General features: G+C 35.6%; 1 protein-coding gene across 1 annotated transcript; it reads left to right on the top strand.

Moving 5' to 3' along the window:
- LOC128989667 (polypeptide N-acetylgalactosaminyltransferase 1-like) lies at window positions 1–25,507 on the top strand. The gene is made up of 11 exons (XM_054411634.1): window positions 1–533; window positions 1,216–1,447; window positions 11,697–11,863; window positions 12,323–12,497; window positions 13,309–13,521; window positions 14,679–14,796; window positions 17,284–17,469; window positions 18,354–18,488; window positions 21,870–21,977; window positions 22,311–22,439; window positions 23,312–25,507. Exons 1-11 carry the CDS (start codon window positions 290–292, stop codon window positions 23,471–23,473), a joined length of 1,869 nt encoding a protein of 622 aa, XP_054267609.1. The 5' UTR covers window positions 1–289; the 3' UTR covers window positions 23,474–25,507.
- Window positions 25,508–25,755: the final 248 nt, after the last annotated feature.

The raw sequence follows: 25,755 nt of genomic DNA, 5'->3' as shown, positions 1-25,755 counted from the left end.
TCGAATGTCATGAGTAGGTTGGTGACGTGTTTTCGAAATATGCCTAAGTGAAAATGGTTTAGGGTATTTACTCCCTTGTGAGTAAAACGACTATCTAATAAAAATTGTCAAGTTATTATTTTATGACCGATTCGTACAATGTCTTAAGGATAAAATATTTATTAATACAGATCCATTACGTCAATTTTGAGGTTATGTTTTCCTGGAGTTGATTGTTGCTGTAAACAAGTTCCAATTAATTCGCTAGTTAACAAGATTTTGATGATTCCCATTTATAGAATTCAATAAAATGCTATTTATATGTGCCCCTAGGCGTAGAAGACCATGGTACAAAATAACTTTAGTATTTATCTCTCTGTCAATTTTAATTTTATGGTTTTTACATCAGAATAAATTACAAACATTGAAAAATCAATTGAGCCTATATGAAAGTAAAGATGATTCTGGTGTGGATTTGATGAGCCTAACTTCAAATTTATTCAAAAAACCAGGAATTGAGAGCAGAAAAATCCACCCTAAATCAGCCTTATCAGGTGAGTAATTAGTAGGTAGGCTGCACTTTAAGTTACTTTACGTCCTACACTCATTCGAATGAAAATATCGATCGATATATCGATTATTCGATAATTTATATCGTTTGGTTAGTTAGGTAAGGTTAACCTAACTAAACAAACAATATATCGAATGAAACCTTAGAATAATCGTTATTTTCATTCGAATGAGTGTAGGACGTAAAGTAAAGTGCAGCCAGTACTTTGGTAACTTACATAAGAATAAGAAAGTTTATTGCCATTGACCAAGTTGTAGGCCTACATAGGAATAACTTAGGCATTGTCAAATTACATCAAATAAATTATTGTGAATTTTGAATATTTTGATAACATATTCCTAGAACTAAGTTACATCTTAGCTTCAGCCTTAACTTGAAATTAAGTTAAGTTAGATTGTAATGTGATAAATCCTATAAGTAGGCTAAGTTATCTCTGTGGAGCCAAAAATTTGCTACATTGGATAGAAAAGCTAGAACATATCCAGCCTTAGCCTTGGTGGGCGTAGCCTATTTAGTTTACAAAGCCCTAAATTGGTCTAATCACAAAAGTATGCATACTCATCTTTAATCGTTGGATGAGGGCAAACAGGTTCTAACCAAAATAAACTGTTGTAACATTGTTTCAAACTAATTTACAATAAGTTAATTTAATTTTTGTATGTCAGGTCGAGCGAGAAATGTTGCTGTGAAAAGTAATATAAATGAAGAATATGAGGCAATGATAAGGAAAGATCTTGCCAAAGTAGTTCCTGGTCTAGGGTACAATGGTGCTGCTGTGGAGTTCTCTGGGGAAGAAGCAAAACTTGCTGAGGAAATTATGAAGAAAGAAGCGTTTAACCTGCTTGCCAGTGATAAAGTGTCCTACAACCGTACTGTAGCTGATGCCCGACATCCATTGTAAGTCTTTGTCTTGCTTCAGTTTTTGTTTACATTTTTGATTATTTCCCATAGGTAAGTTAAGTAATTTAACTCACTGTCACAGTTCAATTTCAACTTCAGCATAAACTTTGCTTAGAGGTGTGCTCATTGATTAAAATAGGTAATCAATTAGGTAAGGCCTACTTAATAGCTTTTTAATTACCTATTAGTTTTAAAATTTCTTTATAGGCCTAACCAAAAGGATATGATATAGCTAAGGGGGTGGAATATTAGGTAACTCCATAATCAATTAGGCCTACCGGTAGACTTTCTATAAGAAAATCAAAACTAGCACATTGTGAGTTGTGCGAAATGTTAAATTTGATTTGCTTGGATCAGCTGTCTGGAATTGTGAAATGAGCATGTGATAGTTCTGGTAAAAATCCGGGCTGTACATCTTCAGTTGCCTAAACCCCTATCATTAGACTCTCAAATCTGCGGGGGTAAAATTCCACCTAAGAACAAACTTGAGAGTGCTCAAATGATGTCAGCTCTGCTCAGGGGGTAAAATTCAAGGGGAATTCCGGCGACCCTTTCGAACTAACTGGGACCAAACCCTGTTTGGATTAGCGGGCTAAGCGAGTATCTTTAATCAATTGATGAATCATTAATTAATAGCCTACCATCAACAAAATTGTCAAGATATCTTTTGTTTGTGTAGCTACAAACACAAAAGATGTATGCGTTAAAACTGCAATATTTCATAGGAAATAATGACAATACTGCAGCGTATGCGGAGGATAATATGTTGCTGATTTTAAAAGTTTCTCTATCGTTCACGGAGGCATAACTAACTTTGCCAACATTCCTGGTTATAATATTACTTCCCCCACTGATGTTTATGGTACCGGTATCCACTGATTAGATAACTTATGATAACATATAATTTATTCATTTACAATTTGAATTCTATAAGTATAAGTTATTCATATTTTCTCAAAACTTTGTACTAACTCTGCGGTTAGACAAATAAATATATGCAGATAAAACAAATTTATAGGAACGTCTTTTTTAGTTGTAGATTTATTGTTTTTGTAAACTAAGACCTTGTAGTCTAGTTGAGTGAATATAATTAATGCAATAAGAGTACATTTTGAATCCATGAAAAATGTGGACACAATTTAACACTAATACCGAAACCTCGGTCTGACAGGCCCACGGGAATTTTCAAAATTGCATGTTGGCAACACTGTTTACTTGGTAGATTCCGTTCCCCCAATACCTTCCCCCCTTTTCCTCCCCTACCTATTGATATATCATTTGTTCATTTTGCATGGGTGCCGTGACCTTGACAGGTCGTCTGTTCATAACATGTCCGTCTCAGAAGCCCAGCGTTAGTGTATTTTAAAGCGGGGTCTCACAGACCGAGGGTTTCGGTTTGTGTGTTTCTAAGCGGGGTCCATTATTTTTCAAATGGAGTCTCACAGACCGGGGGTTTAGGTTAACGTCAGCCTAGGTGGGGGTTCGGTATTAGTGTTAAAAATTATACAATTTCAACATAGATATAGAAAATAGATATAGGTAGGCCTATAGAAAATAATAGTACTATAAAATAAACAATCCAAAAAGTTAAAGACAAAGATTCGCTAATATGTTTCATAACTAAAGCCTAGTAAAGTTAAATGCTAAAACATGTTTTTACATAACCTAACATTTTAGTTTTCAAAGGTTTATTATTGTCTCAATTAAGTGACAGATTTAATTTAATTTTTGTTTCACCAATACATTTTCAAATAACAATGTCAATTTATAAAATTTTCCTTGAAATAGAACAAATGATTGAACATTTATGTAACATCCATTCTTATCACTTATTTCTTATCAATGTAAGTCACCTAATGTGATATGAGATGAGTTTGAGAGAAGTTGTAAAATTTCATTATTGTCATCATAATAAAAATAATTTTCAGATCAACTTAATGGAGCAATAATACTACTGTATTACCTATAGTAATGGTACTATATGCTATGGTAATAGTATTAACGACTTGCCAGAATTTTTAGGAGGTGGCTGTTTAGTCGGAGGTAAGAGAATAAACATTTTAATGTATGCCGATGATGTTGTACTGATAGCACCAACAGCCACAGTGTTACAGCAAATGATAACTAATTTAGAGGCCTACTGTGATATTTGGAACCTACAAGTGAATCTTAATAAATCAAAAATCATGGTATTTCGTAAAGGTGGTAGGTTGGCACGAAACAATAAATGGTGGTACAAAGGTCAGCCTATTGAAATAGTGAATTCCTACAAATATCTAGGAGTTGTTTTAACACCAACTCTTAACTGGGATAAGCATTTAAATGATAAGTCAGCTGCTGCAAAATTAGCTATTAATGCCGTGTGGAGTAGTTTTATAAATAACAATAAAGTTCCGTTGAATTCTAAATTTGTATGTTTCAATTCAATAATAAAATCTATTTTGTGTTATGCAGGTCAAGTGTGGGGATATTTAGATTGTGATCCAGTGGAATCAGTTCAGAGATTGTTTATAAAAAAACTATTTCGGTTGCCAAATAATACGCCTAATTATTTTCTGTATTTGGAGTCAGGATTAGACAAATTACAATTCCATACTATTTTGATGAATCTAAAATATATATTAAATGTGTTGTGTTTGGATGCAGATCGTTTGCCAAATATTTTAGCAAGGGAAGTGATAAGGAGAAAAGTGTATTGGTACCGTGACTGGAAATTATTAGGTGACAAGTTTGGTTTGCCGGTAGACTTTGCGCAAGGTCAGGTCGAGGTCCAGCTGATGAGCGTTGTGAGTGCGTTGAGAGATAACTGGAGGGCGGAATGTATTGGCAGAGCGCGTACATCGGCATTTCACTCTCAATTTATAGATTTGGACTTCAATCTTGGCGATAGAACTTTTCTCTCCGATAATAGGGATATCGTCACAATTTCATGGATTATGAAATGTAGAGGGGAGATGTTAGATTTAAATTATAAACCCTGGGTAGTTGATAAAAATTATTTTTGTTCCTTGTGTAACCTGCATGAAAATGAAACTGTTTTTCACTTTGTGGCAAGGTGTCCCGTGTTTAAAGACCTTAGAAAATGTCATTTACAAAAATTAACTATTGATTATCATGAGTTTTTATCTTATCTAAATGGGAGGGATTGGCGAGGTTTGGGTAACTTTATTAAAATAGCCTGGGGCCGTAGGAGGGAGCTAATAAATGAATTTAATTTTTAAAAATTCTAACTTGATGGGAATATTCTGTTCTAAAGGTATTCGAGTCGAGGGTAATCTTTTGAACGACAGGTGACAATAAGCATACATGAATTAAGCAGTTTAAAACATTATATACTAGGCTATTTGATGATGAATCTCAACAATCATATACTCTGTTTTTTTCCTTTCATTTTATTAGAGCAGTATTTTATGTTTCAGCATTCATGATACTTTTTATCTCAAAGATTTATTATTTAACTGTTTACTGTAAAAGGAAATTCTTGGTTTAACTCTAAAAACTGTATGTTAGAATATATCTGTATGTTTGTATGTGTGTATGTATGTATTTACAGTATAGCCTAGTATGATGTGTAGGTATGTGTATTAGTATGTGTAGGCAATAGATTAGAATCCTTGGTGCAGTTCAAAAAATTGGAATGAATGTAAATTAGTTTAAATTTTATTTTAGCTTTTAAGTGAGTGCTTTTATGTTTATTATTTTTTATATCAGTGCAGTGTTGATTTTATTTAGATAGTGGAAGTGGACTTTGCCAACCAGACAGACGGTCAAATGACTATTGTCTTTTGTGCATAAAAATAATACAATCTGTAAATTTGTAAACGATTCAGAAAAATAAAGCACTGTTATCTATCTATCTATCTATCTATCTATTACTATTACTCAAAGTAAAACTGGATCTTTACAGCTATGTTATTTCTATGTTACAAGTAATATTACTTTGTTACTACGGTATTGTTAATAGTAACCAAGTCCAGGAACTTAAATTAATTTATTACAATCATTAGACAACTTTGTGCTTAGGCCTAATAGAAATAGAATTGCAAGTTAACTTTGTAAATTGTTGGACTTAATATTCTTGCATAGTGGAATTTTTTACCTATATTTATCTTCTATAAAGTCAAATACCACTCACTCACTGATCACTATGTATATCAAAACTACAAGCCATAACAACACAGGAATTGGCATGGAGGTTCCAATCCACCTCTAGGTGTGCAATAACAACTGTCAAGAAATTCCATCAGGGCTCTGCCCCAGTGGCTTTTAAAGTTCCCATGTTATCCTTATGGAGAAAAGATTTGTTTATATATGAACACATGAATACTTTTGAATCTGCACTATTTATTAAGGGAACTTGTTATATTTTATTACATAAAATGAAAATATTTACATTATTTTTGTGGCTTAAAATAGTAGGCCTATATTACGTTACTAGTCCTGAAAATAGGTGTTTACCGGACGAGTGTTGTCGCTCCCGTGCGAGAAGTCGAGTGCGGGATTACCTTACGAGTTTGGTAAATACATTTTGGACAAGTGACGTATGATATTTTACGCTATACTACTCTAAGCTAGCTTAACAATAAAAAATCAGTACAAATCCTATATTCCTACCGACTGAAGGATTATCTTTCGCTACTCATAACCTCCCTTTATGTTTTTGTTTATAACCACTCATATAATCAGGTGATTGGTGTCCGGTAAAAACTCATTACAGTAAAGTAGTACGTAATGAAACCCCATTTAGTTAAGCTGGTGACAAAAAACTGTTTTCTGGAAAAAATCCCTGCGTGGGAAGTTTGTTAATACAGTGTACTGTGGCATAAACGTGTTTTACTGCATAACACATTATTTAATAGATAAATGAGTTTTAAAAAACAAGAAGAATAGGCCCTACTCAGGTTGAACATTTAACTTGTAATTCAAATTTTTGTGAGCGAAGCCACGACGGATTTGCTAGTACATATATATATATATATATGAAACGTTTGTTGCACATAGGTGTTTTTACAATTACTATTAATATAAGTACTGTTTTATTTTTAGACCAGAAAACAATATTATACTTTTTTAACAACTTTACATCTCTAGACACTCTACTACAGACACATTTCATAATTTTTTGTTTGCAATGTTTCTTCTTTCGAGTATCCTAGGATTGGGGAACTAGGTCATATTGCAACCTCTAGGAGTACTGGTATGAGGTTATTTGCAGTTTTTCTTTTAGAAGTTTGGACTTCATGGCGGACAATCTTGAACTAAGAGAATGTTTTTTACTTTTTTAGAATCTTTTCTTAGAAGTATGGTTTTACAGTGTACTTGTGAATAAGAATAATAAGAATAAGAATAAGAATCGTTTATTGCCGTTAAACATGTACATGCAATGGGCAAAGTCACATTTTTAAAATATCTTAGCCTACTTAATAATAAACAGATGTATAGGCCTAGACCTTAACACAGAATGGTAACATTGAATCGTTGAAAGTCATTTTCAAGAACTCGTTAACACTATACATGGGGTTTTCCACTAACCAATCTGACAAAACTCTCTCAAATTTACTATTACTAACTTCTTTTGCGCTATGAGGCAGTTTGTTAAACAAATTAATACTAAGAACATTGAAAGACTTTTTTTTCTTAACCTACAATGTTGCCTATAAATATGATGATTAGATCTTGTTAAATGGTTGTGGATTTGGTTTGACAAAGTGAGGTTATCTAAATTCTTCTTAACATACTGTAACATAAACACACAAAAATATATACATTTATCACAGTTAAAATCTTGGCTTGTTTGAACAAGGGCCTACAGTGCTCATCAGGGTCTACATTAAATAAAATCCTCACAGCCTTTTTCTGGATCACTAAAACTTCACTTATTTTTGAACTATTGCCCCAGTACAAAATAGCATAGAGCAAAACACTATGAAAAAAAGCAAAATAACAAGATCTTAAGTAATGACTAGGTAGGCTAAATCTAAGGCGACGCAACATGTGAACAACTTTGGACAGCTTTGAACAAACCTTAGTAACATGAGTATCCCAAACTAACTTAGGATCAAGATGGACACCTAAAAGTTTAACGCTACTGTCATCATCTGCCTCTTTCGGTGCTCTTACGTCTAGAGAGAAAGTTATATTCTGTGTCTTATTCAAGTTAAGGAGAAATTTGTTAGCTGCATACCATTCAGCTGCCTCTTTAAGAACTACTTCATTCATGGTGCAACAAAGGTCATTAAAATTTTTCTCGCTTCTAAAAAAGGTCGCATCATCAGCAAACATGACAGTACTAGCAGAGACATTATCAGGCAAGTCGTTAACCATAACCAAAAATAGGAATGGGCCCAGGACCGAGCCCTGCGGTATACCGTACTCAACCTGGGTAGCGACTGACATTGAACCCTTAACACTAACTTTTTGTCGCCTATTTGTTAGATAGGATTCAAAAATTTTGATTTGAGGACCGACTATCCCATAATACTCAAGTTTTATTTTTTTGTGAGTAAAATTATGAACTTTTTATTTTAGCCTACAATTTTTTTTGGGGAGTGTGGATTTGTTACAAACTTTTACTAGGATTATGGTTCTCGCTTTTTTCCATTGTAATAATTACACCAACCCAAGTATCGGATGCAATACGCCAAAGAATATCATTTACGTGCAACACACCTACGTACAATCTCCAAGAAGTGGTAAAAAAAGGCAGAAACCAACCCACACAATATATTTAAGTTAACTCCATAAGAAATAATTTTAAGAGTTACTGTGATAAGTTATTAGGATTTTCCACTGATTTGGATTGCACATTATAACATTACAACATTACAACATTATATTGCAAAACACGACACGATGCAGAAGAAAATTGATTTTAAAATCAGATACTTTGCAAATACTTCATTTTGACAAATGCAGTAAATCACAATTTAAATATTAACAGCTGTTTCATTAAAAAGTAATGTAAAATTAGACATATGGTCATAATGTAAACAAATCTGCTGAGGGGACTTTAAATGCCTCTGGGCACAGATAATATAACCCAGGGGTTATATTATCTGTGCTCTGGGGCAGAGCCCCAAGAGAATTTACCTCGGTTCTCTTTTGATGGCTCATCTATAGACCAAGACCTTTCTTTAGAGACCCCTACCAAGTTTCTACGCCCAGCCGTTCTCTCAAATTAGCTGGGACAAAAACCCAGTTTTTCCTCCATAAGAATAACATGGGATGGGAATTCAAAGGCCACTGGGGCAGAGCCCCAAGGGAATTTACCACGTTTCTCTTTTGATGGCTCATCTACATACCAAGACCTTTCTTTAGACACCTCTACCGAGTTTCTACGCCCAGCCGTTCTCTCAATTTAGCTATGACAAAGAAAAACAGTTTCAAATTAATCAAATCAAATCAAAAATGCCTTTATTTAGCAAGCGTTCCTCAGTATAAACTGCTTTACAGGATAACTCTTGTCAATTAACTAATACTATATAAAACTAACAGAAAATATAATCTAATCAGAAAGTATACAAGCAAAAAATTCTATTTACATTTCTATTTCAATCTATTTACAAAATTTGAGGTACTTCATTCACAGCTGTATACATTTCTTTTATTTTATTTCTGAACGCTGGAACACCCAGCAACTTAAGATCTCAGGGGAGGTCGTTATACAACTTGGGCCCAAAGTAAGAAAAACCTCTCCTGCCAATCTCCAGCCTCACTCTCGGGAAGTGAAACTGCTTGTTCTGCCGAGTATTGCACCGAGACACCCGATCGCGGGAGACCAGTCTTTCCATCAGGTAAGCTGGTTCTTTTTTGGCCAGCACCCGATGAACCAGAGTGCAGGTTTGGATCCTGCATACGGCTGCTGAGGGCAAAAGACCGGCAGTTTTTTCAAATTCAGATATATGATCGCATTTCCGCAGACCATATATAAATCTTACTGCGGTGTTCTGAAGTTTTTGAATCCTTTCCATGCCCTCATTTGTGATGCTGTTGCCATATGCAGGAAAACAGTAGTAGAGCACTGACAAGACAATTGATTGGACCAGCTGAATCTTGGCTGTCTCAGGTAGGATGGTTCGGCATTTGTACAGACCCAGGTTAATACAGACCAGGTTAATTGGTACAGACCCATTAATATATAGATTTTCATTCTTGCCCTAGAAGTATGGACTTTTAAAATTTTGTATTGTAAGTATTTATTTGTAACAAATCATATTTTCTTAAATGACTTAGTCCATGGGTCTAGGAGTCGGCGGAAGTAGTTTAACCTCTTGTTTTGGAGTATGAGTTCTTAAGCAAGCATAGCTAGGGGCTAATTATAAATATTTAGGTCTACTTTATATCTTATTGACTTGAGCTATCTTACATCTCCAAGCTGTGAACCAGTAACTGGCTGGGTAGCTGAGTGGTTATAGTGCTCGCCTACTAATCAAAAGGTCGCCGGTTTGATCCTGAGAAAAGTCAGTAGCTTTTTGATGGTTCGAAACTGAACCAAGCTGTTCCTGATCATTGGGCTTTAAATAAATCAAATCAAATCATCTTTATTTTGCACAGAAAAAACTGTATAATAGCGTCACAAGAATATATAACAAAACTAAATTATAAATGTTGTTAGAACTAAAACGTAACTGAACAGTATCTTAATTCGATCGGCAACTTAAAAAATCTCTCACAGTGTAGGGAGCTTGTTCTAAGAGTATGCGTTTGACCACTCTCCCAAATTTGTCTTTGTCTTGCTCCACTTTCAGGGGTTCAGGCAACACATTGAAAAACCTGATACTATTATAAAATAGGTGTCTCTCAAAGAAACTTGTCCTGTACTTAGGTAGCTTGATATTGTTTTTTTGTCTGAGAATGTACTGCATTGAATGGAACTGCGGTTGATACAGATGAAAATTTCTTTTTTAAAACGATAGCCAACTCAGTATGTATATGGATGGAAATGTGAGAATATTGTATTCCTTGAAGAAAGGCTTGCAAGAAGTACGACGGGATATTTTGACGGCTGCTCTTAGGGCTTTTTTCTGAAGACGGAAGACAAACTTTGTTCGTACGCTCTCACAGCCCCAAACTGCCACCAAATACGATAATAATGGGTAAATCAGTCCATAATAGGCACTCAAGGTTACACGAGAATCGGTAAAATTTCGAAAGACCTCTGATCACAAAAGTTCCTGTGCTTATTCTTCTGGATATGAACTCTATATGGTCATGAAAGTTGAACTGCCTGTCTAAGACCAAACCAAGAAACCTAGCATTGCTTCAAGAAGAGATCTCTTTGTCACCTATTAAAACAGTTAGTGGGACTTGCTTTTTTGAGCTGTTAATATGGTATGGTCAATGGTCATAAAAGCAAGTCCCACTGATTATTTTAATAGGTGACTGACTGGTTTAATAAATGAACCTGGCTAATGAAACAGCTGATCTTAGTCAGTAACAAAGCTACACAGATCATCTCACACCATTCTACATTCATCCTTCACTCATATTTGGGTTAAAATACGCACCCAAGTGGCGTCCGCATCTTAATGATTGATAATTGATAATTGAATTGATTTAGCCTATGAGTAACATAACAAAACTTCCACTTATGAACTAACCATGCAAATATTAAACAAGATTGGCTGAAAGCTGTTGTTTCTATGCTGGAAATTGGGAATCAAGTTTGGCATCACTACTTGGAATTGATCAGTGTAATACTTTTTTTCATCTAAACTGTGTGTGTTTTCACAAAAACTTGTTTTAAAATAGACCTAACTGATTTTGAATTCATAAGAAAAAAAAAGAAATACGACGATGACGGGCATGATGAAATAATATTTTGATTGTGGTGTTTCCGAACTAGCTATTAGACAAATGGAAATTTTATGTTATGTCTGACAGTCCAAGCTTCATTCATGGTTAAATTACATCTATTTCGGCAATTCCGCCTTCATTAGACTTAAATAAGGTATGATCTTGCCCGAAATGGTGTGTCAGAAGTTAAAAATCAAGTAGGCCTACATTAACACACACTTATTTTACACAACACATATTATATAACCTAAACTGGCGGTTCAACAAAGAATCCTATTCTCTCACGAACATGTTCAACACAGTTTGCGGGGACGCCAGATGTGTGCCAAGACTGGATTAAGAAAAGAAGTTGGTTTTGATCCTATATTTTAACTTGGAATAAATAGGATATCTACTACTTCTATCAATGTTAGGTTAAATTCACTTAAGCTAACCACACCATTGTCTGCAGATGCAAGAGTGTGGAGTATGATGAAGAGTTGCCCGATGCCAGTGTCGTCATAATCTTCACCAACGAGGCGTGGAGTTCACTGATCAGGACCATTCACAGTGTCCTCAACAACTCCCCACCTCACCTGCTCAAGCAGATAGTGCTGGTAGACGACGCTAGTGACCGAAGTACGTATGGCTACTTCATCCAGCTACCAAAGATATAAACAAATTTGCAAAATCGTAATATGATTTTTTCCCTTTTGGTGTTTTAACGCCTGCAGCATTTTACTTGATGAGTTGCAAAATAGAAGCACTTAAAACACTTTTAAGGGAAAGCCATATGTGTTGTGGATTAATTGTTTTATTTTCTCTTCTATTTTCATCCTAGGAATTGAACCCGTCCCTCTTACACTAAAGTCCTATATGCTTATCACTGGGCTAGCAACACACCCCATTTTTTTCAAATTCCAAAGTTTTTCTAAAAATAATTCCAAGCTGGTGGATAGAAGCTTCTGTGGTTGCTGCCAAACTGATATAGATAAAGGCGGTCAGTGCTCCTAGCAGACAACAGTCAACAACTGATGCTGGAAACAAAAAGTGTTACATTAGAATAGTACGAATGTAATAACATATGTTGGGTGGCAGAGGAACTGCTGGGCAAGTTAGAGTACTACATCCGCACCAGGCTGCCCAGTAAGGTGGTACTGCACAGACTGGCCACTCGTAGTGGACTGATCAGGGCAAGACTACAGGGAGCCAGGCTGGCCTATGGGGAGGTCCTTGTGTTCCTAGACTCACACTGCGAAGTTGGCACTATGTGGTAAGTAATGGCCAGCCTATCTAATATGCGTTCAGTAGAGTCTTGATTTTTAGATGTAGCATGTTGTACTTCTGTGAGTAAGTATGACAAACCCTTTTGCTGTCCCTATCTGTCCTCGTAAGATATGCACTTGGATTTTGGTACTTGCAATTCACTATTGTTCCTGATTGTTTGAGCTGCATACACCACAGTTCACCAACTTCTCGTACCTACTTACTTCTTATTAGCAGTAGCAACAATAGGCCTATAGCTGAGTAGAGTATCTTATATTTTACATTTACATAATGGTGTTTTTACTTTGTCCGTAATTTATATTATGTTTTTGAAGATGGCTTAGTACCAAAAAATATCAATGAATTCAATAAATAAAAAAAACCCAAAGGAGTATTAATATAATGATTTTTAATATGCTCATAACTGTTATTTTTATTATTCTTTGTGTTATCTGCTCTTTGCCTGTAAGCAGCATTGCCAGGTTTGAGACTACTATGTTACATACTAACAACACAACACTTATAACCTTCCGCATTTGCAAAAGATGCAGCGTTGCTTCCCAACAGTACACAACTGTATTGACAATGTTTACTGCTGTAGAAATATGTTCACAATACTTAGTCTTAGGTGTATGATAACACTTAGCCTCAGTCAATAGTGTGACATCTGTGAAATCAAGTCAGCGATGTGAGTTTACACCTCAGTGCCACCATTTTAAATTTATCAGTATATTTCCACTATTGTACTGTACCGGCTCACCCCTTGCTTTGCTGGATATGATCCACCCACAGCCCTCTGAGGCCGACCTGTGTTGCAGGCTGGAGCCCCTACTGCAGCGTATCAAGGAGGAGAGGACAGCTGTGGTAGTGCCTGTCATTGATGTGATTGACGACCGGACACTAGAGTACATGCACAACGAGGGCTCGCTGCTGTTCCAAGTCGGAGGCTTCTCCTGGAGTGGCCACTTCACCTGGCACGACATCCCGGAGTCAGAGCTCAAGAGACGAGGCTCTGTCATCGCCCCTACCTGGTGAGATACAAAATTGTTACGTGATGAAAGATAGTTTTGTACGCCATACGAAATCCTTCAATTCCAGTTAGATTTCTGTAAACAAACAAGTTTAATTATGTACAAATATTGTATGTGTGTGTTTTTTTATCTTCATTGAAAATTTCAAAGAAAGGTTGAAGTATGCAAGTTAGTGTAAAAATAGTTACTAGTGGTAAATACTAAATAACAAGAATAATGAGGGAATCTGTGCACAAATTGTGCATTTGTAACGAGGTTCAAAAGTCGTCATCAAGGCATAATACATTACCCTGTTACCTTCGGAAGATTACTTTGTAGTTTATCAAATTTTAGATTCAAGAACAACATCATTATTTGAAAATAAAATTAACGTAAATGTTTGTTAAATTGTTTTAGATTAATATAACTTCTACTTAACAATATTTAAAATAAAAGTGTGGCCATTATATTTATTTATGTGGAATTAATAAGAAATATGTTGTGAAAATTATTTTTTTCAAGAATCAAGAGTTTATTGCAACAAATTACAAAAAGAACATTTTGTATTGTTGAGGTCAATATAAGAGTAACTTAGGCTAAGAAGTCTCAGTAATCTGCAAGGATAAAATGTCCAGTGGATTGCATATTAATTAGGGCCTATAACATTCAATAATTTAGGCTACAAATAATTTAAACAACAAAGTAAGTTACAGATTTAAGGCCTACATCAGTCAGAAACTAAAAACTAATATCAATGTCAGACATAAAAAATTCACTTAAACTATAAAAAGGGTGATTTGATAACCAGCAAAAAAGTTTACTTTTAAATAACTTAAGATCAACACAGTGTGCCTCAGCTGGCAAACGATTAAACATCTTTAACCCTATATAAGAAAAAAGATTCTTGTGACTTTGTTAGCCTGACTAAAGGTAACTCTAAATTATTCCTATGTCTAGTAAAATGACTATGTGAATGTGATCTCAAGGCTACAGAATTAATATTAACTTTTACATAAACAAGACACTCATAAATAAATAAATTAAAAAAAGTGAGTATTTTTTCCTGAATAATTGTTGTGAAAATGATTTTTTTTAGTAATATCCATACGTATTAGTTATAGACCTACCTATTAAGTTTACGCATTGACATCGCTGTTCCAAGTGATTGTTGTTCACAGGTCTCCCACTATGGCTGGAGGTTTGTTTGCCATAGACACTGATTATTTTTGGGAATCTGGCTCCTACGATGATGAAATGGATCTTTGGGGTGGTGAAAACCTGGAGATGTCTTTCAGAGTAAGTCTCACTCATGGAATGTCGTCTTGTTTGAAAAAATATTTTTCAAGTTTTATTCAATTACAAAAATTAATTTTTACAAAATGTATATTGCTTTGTCAGTGGTTGTAGTTATAGCCTGCAAATCTGGGGTTTGCTGGTTCCATCTTGGGTGTGATTGATCCATGACCCAGATGCCATTTTTCATAAGTCTATCAATTAATGATGCTTTCTAGCAAAAGGTTGACGCTTTTATAGTTAGACATTTCATCCCCATGTTAAATTTGTAGCTAGATTTTTATCAAAATTGTCATAGTTAATGTGAGTCCTGTATAGATTGTGCTGATCTAAATTACTAAATTCTGTCAAATACACATACCTTTTTACCAAGTCAAACATAGGGAATGACGTATGATGAGTTATAGCAACTGTTATGAGCCCTCAACATGTCAGCAAAAAAAAAAGGTTTGAATAAAATTTTAGATACTAGCGCATTCTGTGACTGGCTCACACAACTACGTTCTTTTTTTATAAAAAATTAGCTACAGCTGGTCCATATAGATAAGAATTCTACTTCAGTATCCAATAGTCAATGATAGTACCAAGGTCAGGGGTTGGACCAATGCCTATTGGCTACTGAAGTAGACATTCCATCTATACGTACCAGCTGTCGCCAAAGTTTTTATAAAAAAAAAATACTTGTAAGAGCCAGTTACAGGGTGCGCTAGTATCTAAAATTCTATTTCCTACCTTATTTTTGGTTGCTGACCAAGTAGATGGGTCATAACAGATGCTATTGATCACAATAAGTCATTTCGTTAGTTTGACTTGGTAAAACAGTTTTAGTGTATTCGTCATTCGACCGGAGTTAGTGATTTAGATCTGCACAATATGTCTGGCTATCATCAACTACCATGATTTTAATTACAACTGGCGACAACTTTATCAAGGGGATGGAATGTCTAGTTGCTTTAATAGTAAAAGGTTTGGACTGTTCCCTTGAAAAAAATAAAAGGGAAAAAATGTCTATCCATCCACATTTCCCTGTGTATCAGATACCATTTCCGCTTCCTCCCAGCAGCTTTGTATTAATATTCATGTTTCTGGCCCCTGGACTATATTGTTAAGACAATACTAGGTTTTTACATACCTCCATCATAGCCCAACGATTAATATTTCTCATCAGCTTACATGATTTGTTGGGAAGATTTTCAAAGCTTGCAACTCGTCGAAACACAATTAAACACGGACGACACAAACACAAAAAATATTAAAGTGGTACAAATACAACATTTAGATACCGCTATCATAATATTGATTTAGTCCGGTGTAGTGTGGGGTTAGTAGCAGCTCGGTATTATTTAGTTACAAAAATACTCATAGGTATCTATATAATTAATACGCTACATGAAACTTTGTCGGTTGAACTCCTCCGCCATTTCTTAACCGATTTTATCCATTGACGTCTCATTGGAAAGAGCGTGTCGCGTAGATTTGCAAACTGGCCTTACATTTTTGTAAAAGTCCCTTGGGCTTTGCCCCAGTGGCTTTGAAAGTTCCCATGTTATCCTTATGAAGAACATAATTGTTTACATTTTGATCAGCTGTATAATTTAACTGCTGTTATTTATTTTTCTATTCAATGAAACACATTGAGTACGTTTATTTACTATTTGAGTTTGTTTTAACAACCCCCAAGACGGATCGTGTTAGTATGGTTGTATCTTAAAATTTGTGTATTTATTGTTGTTTTGTGTCGCTATGACGGATCGTGTTAGCATGATTGTAACTTAAATTTGTGCATTTATCGTTGTTTTGTGTAGCTATAATTTGTTTATTTTTTTCTTCTTTTAAATGCCTCCGACGCGACGACAACGAAACAGACAGGAGGCGTAATCGTAATAACGACCGCAGCTACAGAACAGTGGCGCGTAATAGGTTTAACTCATCACAGTCAGCACCTGACCCTGGACAATCTCAACTATTGGTTACAAATGCACCCTAACACTACCCCAAAACGACTTTTCGTTCTCAATTGGCCCTCTATCAATGACCTGTGTTGCCTGTACAGCGAGGTATTTTGAGATGGAGAAAAACGGCCGGAATGATTTAGGTTTATCAATAACGAAGATAAACACGGTCTGAGTTACACACCGGTAATCTTGAGTTGACTCTTTTAAATTAATTGTAAATATGTCTGTTATTCGTTTTAAAATAAATCCTGTAACACTTTGCAATTGCTCGAATTCGAGCAACATGTACACTAGTTGTCACTAAATCTTGATAAAAATTAAGTTTTTTGTAAAAAAAGATTTTTTGTTAATGTTGCTTGTTCAAAACACAGACAGCTGGGAACCACACCGATTAAGACATCCTAAATATAGTTTTTCAAACGCAAAGAGTTGATTATATTTTGTCATATGGCATTGAACTCATCACATGAAATGAGATAAATACTAAGATACTACAACTGCCCAGACTGTTGAACAATGTATGTTTGTTTGTCAGATCTGGCAGTGTGGAGGTACTGTGGAGACAGTGCCTTGCTCTAGAGTGGGTCACATCTTCCGCTCGTTCCACCCGTACTCCTTCCCCGGACACAAGGACACTCACGGCATCAACACTGCACGTACTGTGGAGGTGTGGATGGACGAGTACAAGGAGCTCTTCTACATGCACCGGCCCGACCTCAAGGTTATATACCACCATTGCTTTCTAAATACTTACTTGTTTCACCCTTTAAACAATAGAGGTCTTGGGATTAAACATTAACTTAACTATGTATATTTTTATCAAGACTATCCCTCAAAATTAAAATGCATTTAAAGCAAGTTTTTGGTGGATACACACTGTAAGGAAATGTTAAAAGTAGCAAAATGTCTGATTGAGATGGGACTCGCAAATCCACCTATCTAGTTCATTTGGAATGACCATTAGATGGTCATTCCAAATTAAATGAACATCTTTCATACATTTTATGAAAGATGTTCCTAAAAAATTCAATGCTCATGAAATGAGGATTATCGTCGTGTTACAAATCCTACAAACTACGTAATCTCTAATCAATTAATCTTTTTCCTGATTCCTAGCCCACAAAACTAATTTGAGCATCATAGTAAAAGAGACCATTGTATGCCTCTATGAAATATTTTGACCGGATTTAAACTAGTGATTGACAAGTTTGTTAACAGTTTTGTAAGTAGTATTTGCAACATTGAATTCAGTGCCAGTTTTGCCACTGTCCCTGCTAGGCCTACTTCCCTTTGAACGGGGTTGTTGAATATAAAAATAATTGTGTCGTGAATATTTTGTGAGTTACCTACTGACAGGAACACTTTGATGAATAAGTAGTGATTAGATTGCTTTGTCCTCAATATATTTCAAAGCCGAGTGCTTTTCCAGAAATAATTTTTACTAAAGAAACTTCTAACTGGACTGCTTAGCATCACAACCTGACTTTTGTGAAGTGGTGAAGAAAACACCAACACTTTTCCCCCAGTGTGTTTATGATTTTAGAATTTGAGCAATGGTATTACATTATTTTATGCCATCCAAACGCTACATTTGTTTTATCATAGGAAACAGATATTGGAGACCTGACGAAACGGAAGGAACTGAGAAAACGACTCAAGTGTAAAAGCTTTAGGTGGTACTTGGAGAACATCTACCCAGATAAGTTTGTACTCAACGAAGACGTCCAAGCTTATGGCAGAGTGAGTGGGTCTTACTCTAGGAGGATTAAAACATTAAGGAGAGGACACGCTGTAGTTTCGTTGAAGCCAGCGCGGCCGCGCGCCGGCGCCGGCGCCGTACTGGGATACTTATATTGTGTATTATTTTGTAATACTATGCATAAATCTAAATTTAAATCATGAACAGTACTGTATGTGCATGTGAAAATTTTTCTGAAAGAGAAATGATATAAGGTTTAATCCTTTAAAATAATGATAAACGCACTTTGGCGTCAGAAGACGCGATGATTGTTGAACGTTTACACTTTTTACTTGAAGTTTCTTTGGGCAAACAGATCAAATATAGCTCAACATGATATTAAAAAATCAAGAATTTTATTTCCAAGAAATTGTTTAACTGTTTATGTTCATAATTTAATTGTAACGGCTGTTAGTGTAAAAAAGTAAGCGCGGCTTTGATTTTTTTCTTAACTTTGGCTATTTAAAATCACCTGCCTAGCACATAAATGACATAAAACTAGTAACAAATGGTATTTATAAATCGAGAAAACGATGAAAAATGCAAATTTAAAATTTATTTTTCCATCCAAATTAAATTTTTCATTTAAACCTATATTTAATAAAATTTTTGTATAAACTGGAAAAGTAAAAAAGAATTTTATTGTAAATATTTTCCTAAATACGACTTTTAAATATAGGAAAATTTATATTTTTTATTTCGAGAAACTCCTCAGGAACACAAATAAATTGTTAATTTGTATAGATACATCATATTTCTTTCTAAAACGTAATTAAAGTAATCATATGTTCAAAGTCCGGGACAATTCTTTCAACTTTGATCTTCAATAACAAATAATAAATAATAGTTTGTATAGAAATTATTGACACCATTTGATAGGAAATTTAATTTACTTTAAGGATGCCATCGGTGAATAACACAAGTGTTTTAGTTTAGCGACAATTTTAATTCGAAACAGCGCGTGTCGTGTTTTTCCCTATCTCTCCCATGTTATAGCCGCGGCTTTTTGCCACTCTACGTCACCGCGTGCCCCTCTAGTGTTCTGCTAAAGCTGGCTTCACCGCAACATGTGTATTCCTATTCGCGTGCCCTCTCCTTAATGTTTAATCCTCCTAGGTCTTACTACTTATTTGAGCATTAGTACCTTTTAAAATAGTCTCATACAATTTCATTTTATATGAGGAATTATATTTCCTATTTTAAAAACTAAGTTTTATCATTCCTACACTTTTCCTATGCTTTTTTCAGGTGTAATAGTAGTACCGTAGTATGGTTATTTGTTAACTCCTTAACTAAAATGTTTTCACTGACAGTATATTTAGATCAGCAAATATTTTGTGCATTGCATTAAAATTAAAACATGTCAGTAGCAGGCCCACTTTTATAAACGGGCAGACTGGGCATATGCCCAGGGGCGCCGGTGGTCGGGGGGCGCCTGAGGGGTGCCCTCAACCACCGCCAGTACTAGGAAAAAATTGGTTTTGATCAGCCGGGATTTCAAAATTAAAATGGGGGATTTAAAGTTTATTAAGTGGTTTTCCCTTATTGCAAATGTAAATAAATGCAACAAAATTGAAAATACTCGACCTTCAGATTATACCTATTGTAGTCAGGGAAAGGCAAGGCAGCAGTGTGAACCGGGCGCACTCACTATCTATCAGAGGCAGGGTGGTAGGCCTGCATGGTGGAAGGAAAATACAAAGGTGTGCTTCCCGTCATATGCTGACACGTCACTCAGATTGCAAACACCATTTTACCATTTTGAAAAATTATAATAACAATAACAATCAAATCAACTAAAATGAAATAAATACTTATATAGCAATACATCAAATGATTTTTTTGTTTGCAATTTGGGTGACGTCAGCAAGTGTGGGGAATAGCACACCTGTTGGGACCACGAAAGTTTGCAGTTGGTGGCAGCCAATCACAAAACAAGGCTAGTGCGACGTTGCCATATCGCCCGTTGACGACAATAATTAAAATAATAAACAATATTTTCAAATTAGCTGGTATTATTAGATTTGGCAACACCACACTGTCCTCATTGGCTTCTTCGAAGTCACGTGATAAATAGGCTCCTTCCTCAACTTTAATACTTTTCAATGAAATGGCGACCATACAAAGTACGTATATTAAGCCTGGGTTTTATGCTAAATGGATGGAGATGAGACTGCAAACTTTTGTGGTCCCGACTGTATTACCTAGTATTTCCACTGATACTGAATTGAAAACTCCCTCACGAAACAAAACTGGTAAAAAAAAACACGCTAATGTATAAATATATATGCATAGGCCTGAAGTTCATTGCACTCACCCCAACGGCCCCAACCCACCTACTGTGGATTTCGGCGAACGGATGAGTCAACACCCCTTCCTCTTCCCCTCCCTACACTGCTGTGGTCAAAACCTTTTTAGTTTTATATATATATATAAGGGGGGGCGCTGCTTTTGGGTTTGCCCAGGGCGCCACTGACCCTTAACGCGGCCCTGGTCAGTAGTAAATAAATTCGCAGTTACTTGGCAGTAAACCTAAACATACAGTAGACTCCCTCTTATCCAGACACCTTTTAACCGGACTACACTCTGCGGAAATGACATCTATTTAACCAGACAATTTGTATCAGCACATCAGTTTAACCGGACTAGATCGGCAGGAAATGGGCAGCTCTGAAACGTCTGTTCTTGTGGGAAAGATTTGAAACCAATGATCACGTGGCTAAACAAGCTCTTCTAAATTTAAGTCAAATACTGTATACAGTATGCATTCAAACGGTCTGTTTTAACGAGTTTTTGGGGACGTCGGTTTAAAACCGGAAAACCCGTTATCCGGACTGGCCTCGGTCCCGACACAGAAAACATACTACTATAACCCAGAATGCCAACCGCATGGTAAAAAGCATTAAGTGGTTTGAGAGAGCTTTGCCTGTCAATCGTAGGCAGCGCCACCAGCATTGCTATGCTGAGTGCATGGCAATGCTGGTGGCGCTGCCTACGATTGACAGGCAAAGCTCTCTCAAACCACTTAATGCTTTTTACCATGCGGTTGGCATTCTGGGTTATAGTAGTATGTTTTCTGTGGTCCCGAGGAGTCCTGATAAGAGGGAGTCTACTGTAGTAAGGAATTATTCATTTAAAATGCAGTTTTTAACCATATTTCACAGCCACAAAATCCCTAAATTTATATCCTACTAAATATTTTACACGAGTGAGCGTTTGCTTTTGTTACTCATGAAGAATTTGATAGGAGAAATATTAATTATTTTATTAACAATTGAAAATGTTACCAAGAAGTATGCATTGAAAAATATGCATATCAATTGTAAGTAGTTAGAAAATAAAAAATCGTAACATTTTTATAATTGGTATGAATTCTTTTTAAGGTGAGAAATGAGGCAACGGATCTCTGCTACGATACAATGCAACATGGAGAAGACTCTGAGTACAATGTCGGAGTCTATGTTTGTCACAAGAAAATCTTTAGTAGTCAGGTAAATATTCCCTCTTTTAGTACAGTAAGTAGACTACTATTTCTAACTACTTGACTTGACTTCTACAGTGGAGGGACTTTTAAGACTTAACACTATCCATTCGCCTTAACCTTCCCAATCGTTAATTACAACTGTAAGAACCTATTTTTGTAAACACACTTGTTAGAGTGTAATTAACAAACCATATGGTTATCAAATTTACTTATTGTTCCAATTTCAAATCAATCATTATAAAACAATTTTTGTTTGTCACTTGTAGTTCATCCTTTTTTTGTAACTTAACACTTTTTATACAGGCTAGTTTTAATATTTGTTATAATTTGTTTTGCCCAGCTGTTCTCTCTCAGTAACGATGGACAAATCAGGAGAGAGGAGACTTGTGCCACTGTAACTTCCACTTACGAGATCAGGATGGAGAAGTGTTCCACAACCTCAGCTAAACAAATTTGGAGGATGACAAAGGTAGGAAGATCCATCAAATGGGATATCTGTGGAATCAAATGTACAAGTGCTCCAGTGTAAAATACTATTTTTAGTTTGGCCATGAATCAGACATAACAGTCTACTGCAGTAACAACATTGTCCAACTGATAAACTCCCACCCAACATACTGTACATCTCCCAATGTACTGAACAACTCCTGCTGGATAAGCCACACTGATAGCTCTTGACTCCTATGTAAAATTAAATTAGCCGGGTTTGTGTAGCAATTGTGTATGTTTTTGGTACTTTCTTATCTGAGGATGGTGTCAGATTCAGGAACATGTGCCATGAAAAATGTTCCTTTTTGCTTGTATTTACATCAGTAGCAGTTTTTAATTAAGTCAATTCAAAGTATTCAAACACTTTTGGGAGAAAGCGGTCCAAACGCATTAAAGTTTTGTGCTTGAACTTACTTTTTTCTCGTGATGGAAAATGTTTGCAAAAATCTTTAATAGTCAAAAAACGAAAATGAAAGTGGAATTTAAAATAATAAAAAAAATGGATTAGAGAAATACATAAGAAATGGGCTTAAGAAAGTTAGCAAGATAAAGGATCTCTCAATACACAGTTGTCTTCATGTATCAGCCATCTCGGGAAAGCTGCCAGGTCATGAGATATGCTGGCTTCTCTTTGGTCCTCTCGAGTTGAGGTGAGATATAGTGGTTAATTTATATTTTGATGAGATTAAATCAGGCTGATTGGGTAAGCTGGGTTACTCTTATTGGAGAAATAAAAATAAATGGGATCTTGGTTCGGTAAAAAGTAAATCTTAAAAGAAAGGAATTAGAATATTAAAATCTAAAGCAAATCTGGCCTTAACAATTAACTTATCCAACGATATTTGTTGACAGTCGGGACAGCTGGTGAATGACGCTACAGAGTTGTGTCTAGACGCAGAGACTCTGTCCGTGGGAGACACTCTGAGAGCCGCCAAGTGTAGTGGCGGCCCCACGCAGATCTGGACCTGGGACTACTATTCCACCGAGGCCGCTAACATCTTCAAGAACACGTAACCTCCGCCTCAGCTCAACCTACCGTCCATTCCTCACCTACCACTAAGTCAATTATGTGATCCGAGTAATATATTTTTAGAGCTTTTATATGATGTTGAATGTTGTAGTATTTTGTAAGTATTGACAGGTTGTATTATCGACATCACTGGTGTTTTACATTTAAGAACAAATAGTATGACTAGGTTAGAGTTTTAGAAATTTTTACACAAGTATTTTACGAGAGTTATGCTGTATGGAATTTGTAATGTTTTGGTGTTTTACATCACTGGTAAGTGAGATTTGTTTTTGTTGTTTTACTCGGTGCATAATTTTAATTTTAACAAATCAATTTATGAAATTGTTTGGGTTTATGTTGTTGACGTATTTTATTTGTCAACATAAAATTGAATTATATGATGATAAATTATAACTTTAATAAATCTTGCTCAATAAGTATGTATATATTAGTTTATTTTATAAATAAAATTGTTTTTTCGGTTTCCAATTAGTTTAAAGGACGTATTATTCTGTATTTTCTCTATTGATGCTTGCCACAACCTTTTATCTTAGAAGTACTTGTGTCCCTCTGTTCCTATAGTTAAAGCTAAGCAATTAAAATGTATCTTTAAAATTTGGTTAGCTAGCTCAGCAACCTACAGATACCATTTGTTGTAGCCTTACAATATTGTGAATTAATGTGATTGATAGTATATAAACTGGATATGAACACTATGTTTTACATGTTAGCTTATTATGGCTTTTATCTAGGTACCATTATTTTTCCTCTGGCAGTATCATCGTGCTACAGTACTATATTCTGATTTTCTCTGCCTCAAAGCAACATCTTGCTACCACCTCAAATTTATTAGTTTCCAATGTGCATAAGCTGATGTTTTTAGGTCACATAGCAGATATCACAACATGCCCCGTACCACTGACCATTCAGGTATGGAAAACCAATGTAAAATTTATCCCTTCTGTGTAAAAGTGCCCATTATAGCTGACAACCAACTTATTATGGCAGCATAAAATAGTCTTTCAAACCGCAAGGGCTAAAATATTACTCACAATTTGACAAGGATAATGTACAATTTGAATATGTGGTCTTCCTGCTGACTGTGGTCCACAAGATTTGGTCCTTGGGAAAATTATTTACTATGATTTCAAAATATAATTAGTCCTACCTTTGTTTTTTGGACCCAGTCGGTATTTATCACTGAATTTGGATTTATTGTGATGATTAAAAAAGCAACTGATCTTAGTAACAAAGCTACACAAAGCACCACACTATTTCTATGGGGATCACTAGGATAGATAAAACTAGTAGATTTCTCATCCTTCTGGAACAGCTGAAGCCAATTTTTTGTTAGCTCTGCCCGGAGCACTGCAGAGGTCGTGTTTTGTTTACAATTTGTTTCTTGTTATTTCAGCCATTTAAAACCTCATTTAACCAAATGAAACTATACAATTGTAAACAATGACTCCTAGTACCCTAGTTATATAACCAAACAGTAAAGCACAAATCATGAAATTAACCCTAAAATAATATAAACAAAATTTTGCCGCCACTAACTCCCAGTGTCACGGGACATGAACTAAGCTAAGTTTACACTAGCATGTAGCAGTGGCGCCACTTTTACTGGCTTCAAAGTGGCGCCAAAAATGGACCGTGTAAACCCCTAATGACGCGCCATTTTTAGTGGAGAGGCGCAGTGGCGAGCCAACTGGAGTGACGCCACAAATATATGTTTTGACAAATATTAGTGGCGCCAGTAGCGACTGACGCGCCATCTGTACTGACACGTCACTTGCGGTGGCCCGTGTAAACCACAGTTCCAGTGCTAGTGACGGACGTCTAGCTCCATTTTCATTTGTTTACCTTGCTTGATCTCTGTATAAACGTGTGTTTTTCGGTGTTAATTAGTATAATCTTTGTTTAATTTTATATTAATTAATTAGTCGGGCTTAATCCGACTCACAATGTCACGTGCTTCCTCCAATAACTCTTCACTAACCACATCAATCGCTGTTCCTAACACATTCCGAACACTCTCAATGTTATCGGACATTTTGAAGGTAATCCCTTTACTTTACTTTGATGTTATTTGTTGTATAAATTGTATAAGAGACAACAGCTACAAAATAAAACCAACCATTTCTGTGCAAAAAACTCGAGTGTCTCCATGAAAATGGCGTCATTAACAGTGGCATGGCTTGAACACTCCTATTTGTGTGTAAACCGCTAGTGTCATGACACTAAAACTGGCGCGATTTAGTGGCGCCACTGCTACATGCTAGTGTAA

The sequence above is a fragment of the Macrosteles quadrilineatus genome, unplaced genomic scaffold (assembly GCF_028750875.1).
Source record: "Macrosteles quadrilineatus isolate MER2022 unplaced genomic scaffold, UCM_ALF_1.0 Scaffold_3__2_contigs__length_128488019, whole genome shotgun sequence".
Classification (NCBI taxonomy): domain Eukaryota; kingdom Metazoa; phylum Arthropoda; class Insecta; order Hemiptera; family Cicadellidae; genus Macrosteles; species Macrosteles quadrilineatus.
Note: the sequence above shows the minus strand (reverse complement) of the source record. Positions and strands in the feature narration are given on the sequence as shown.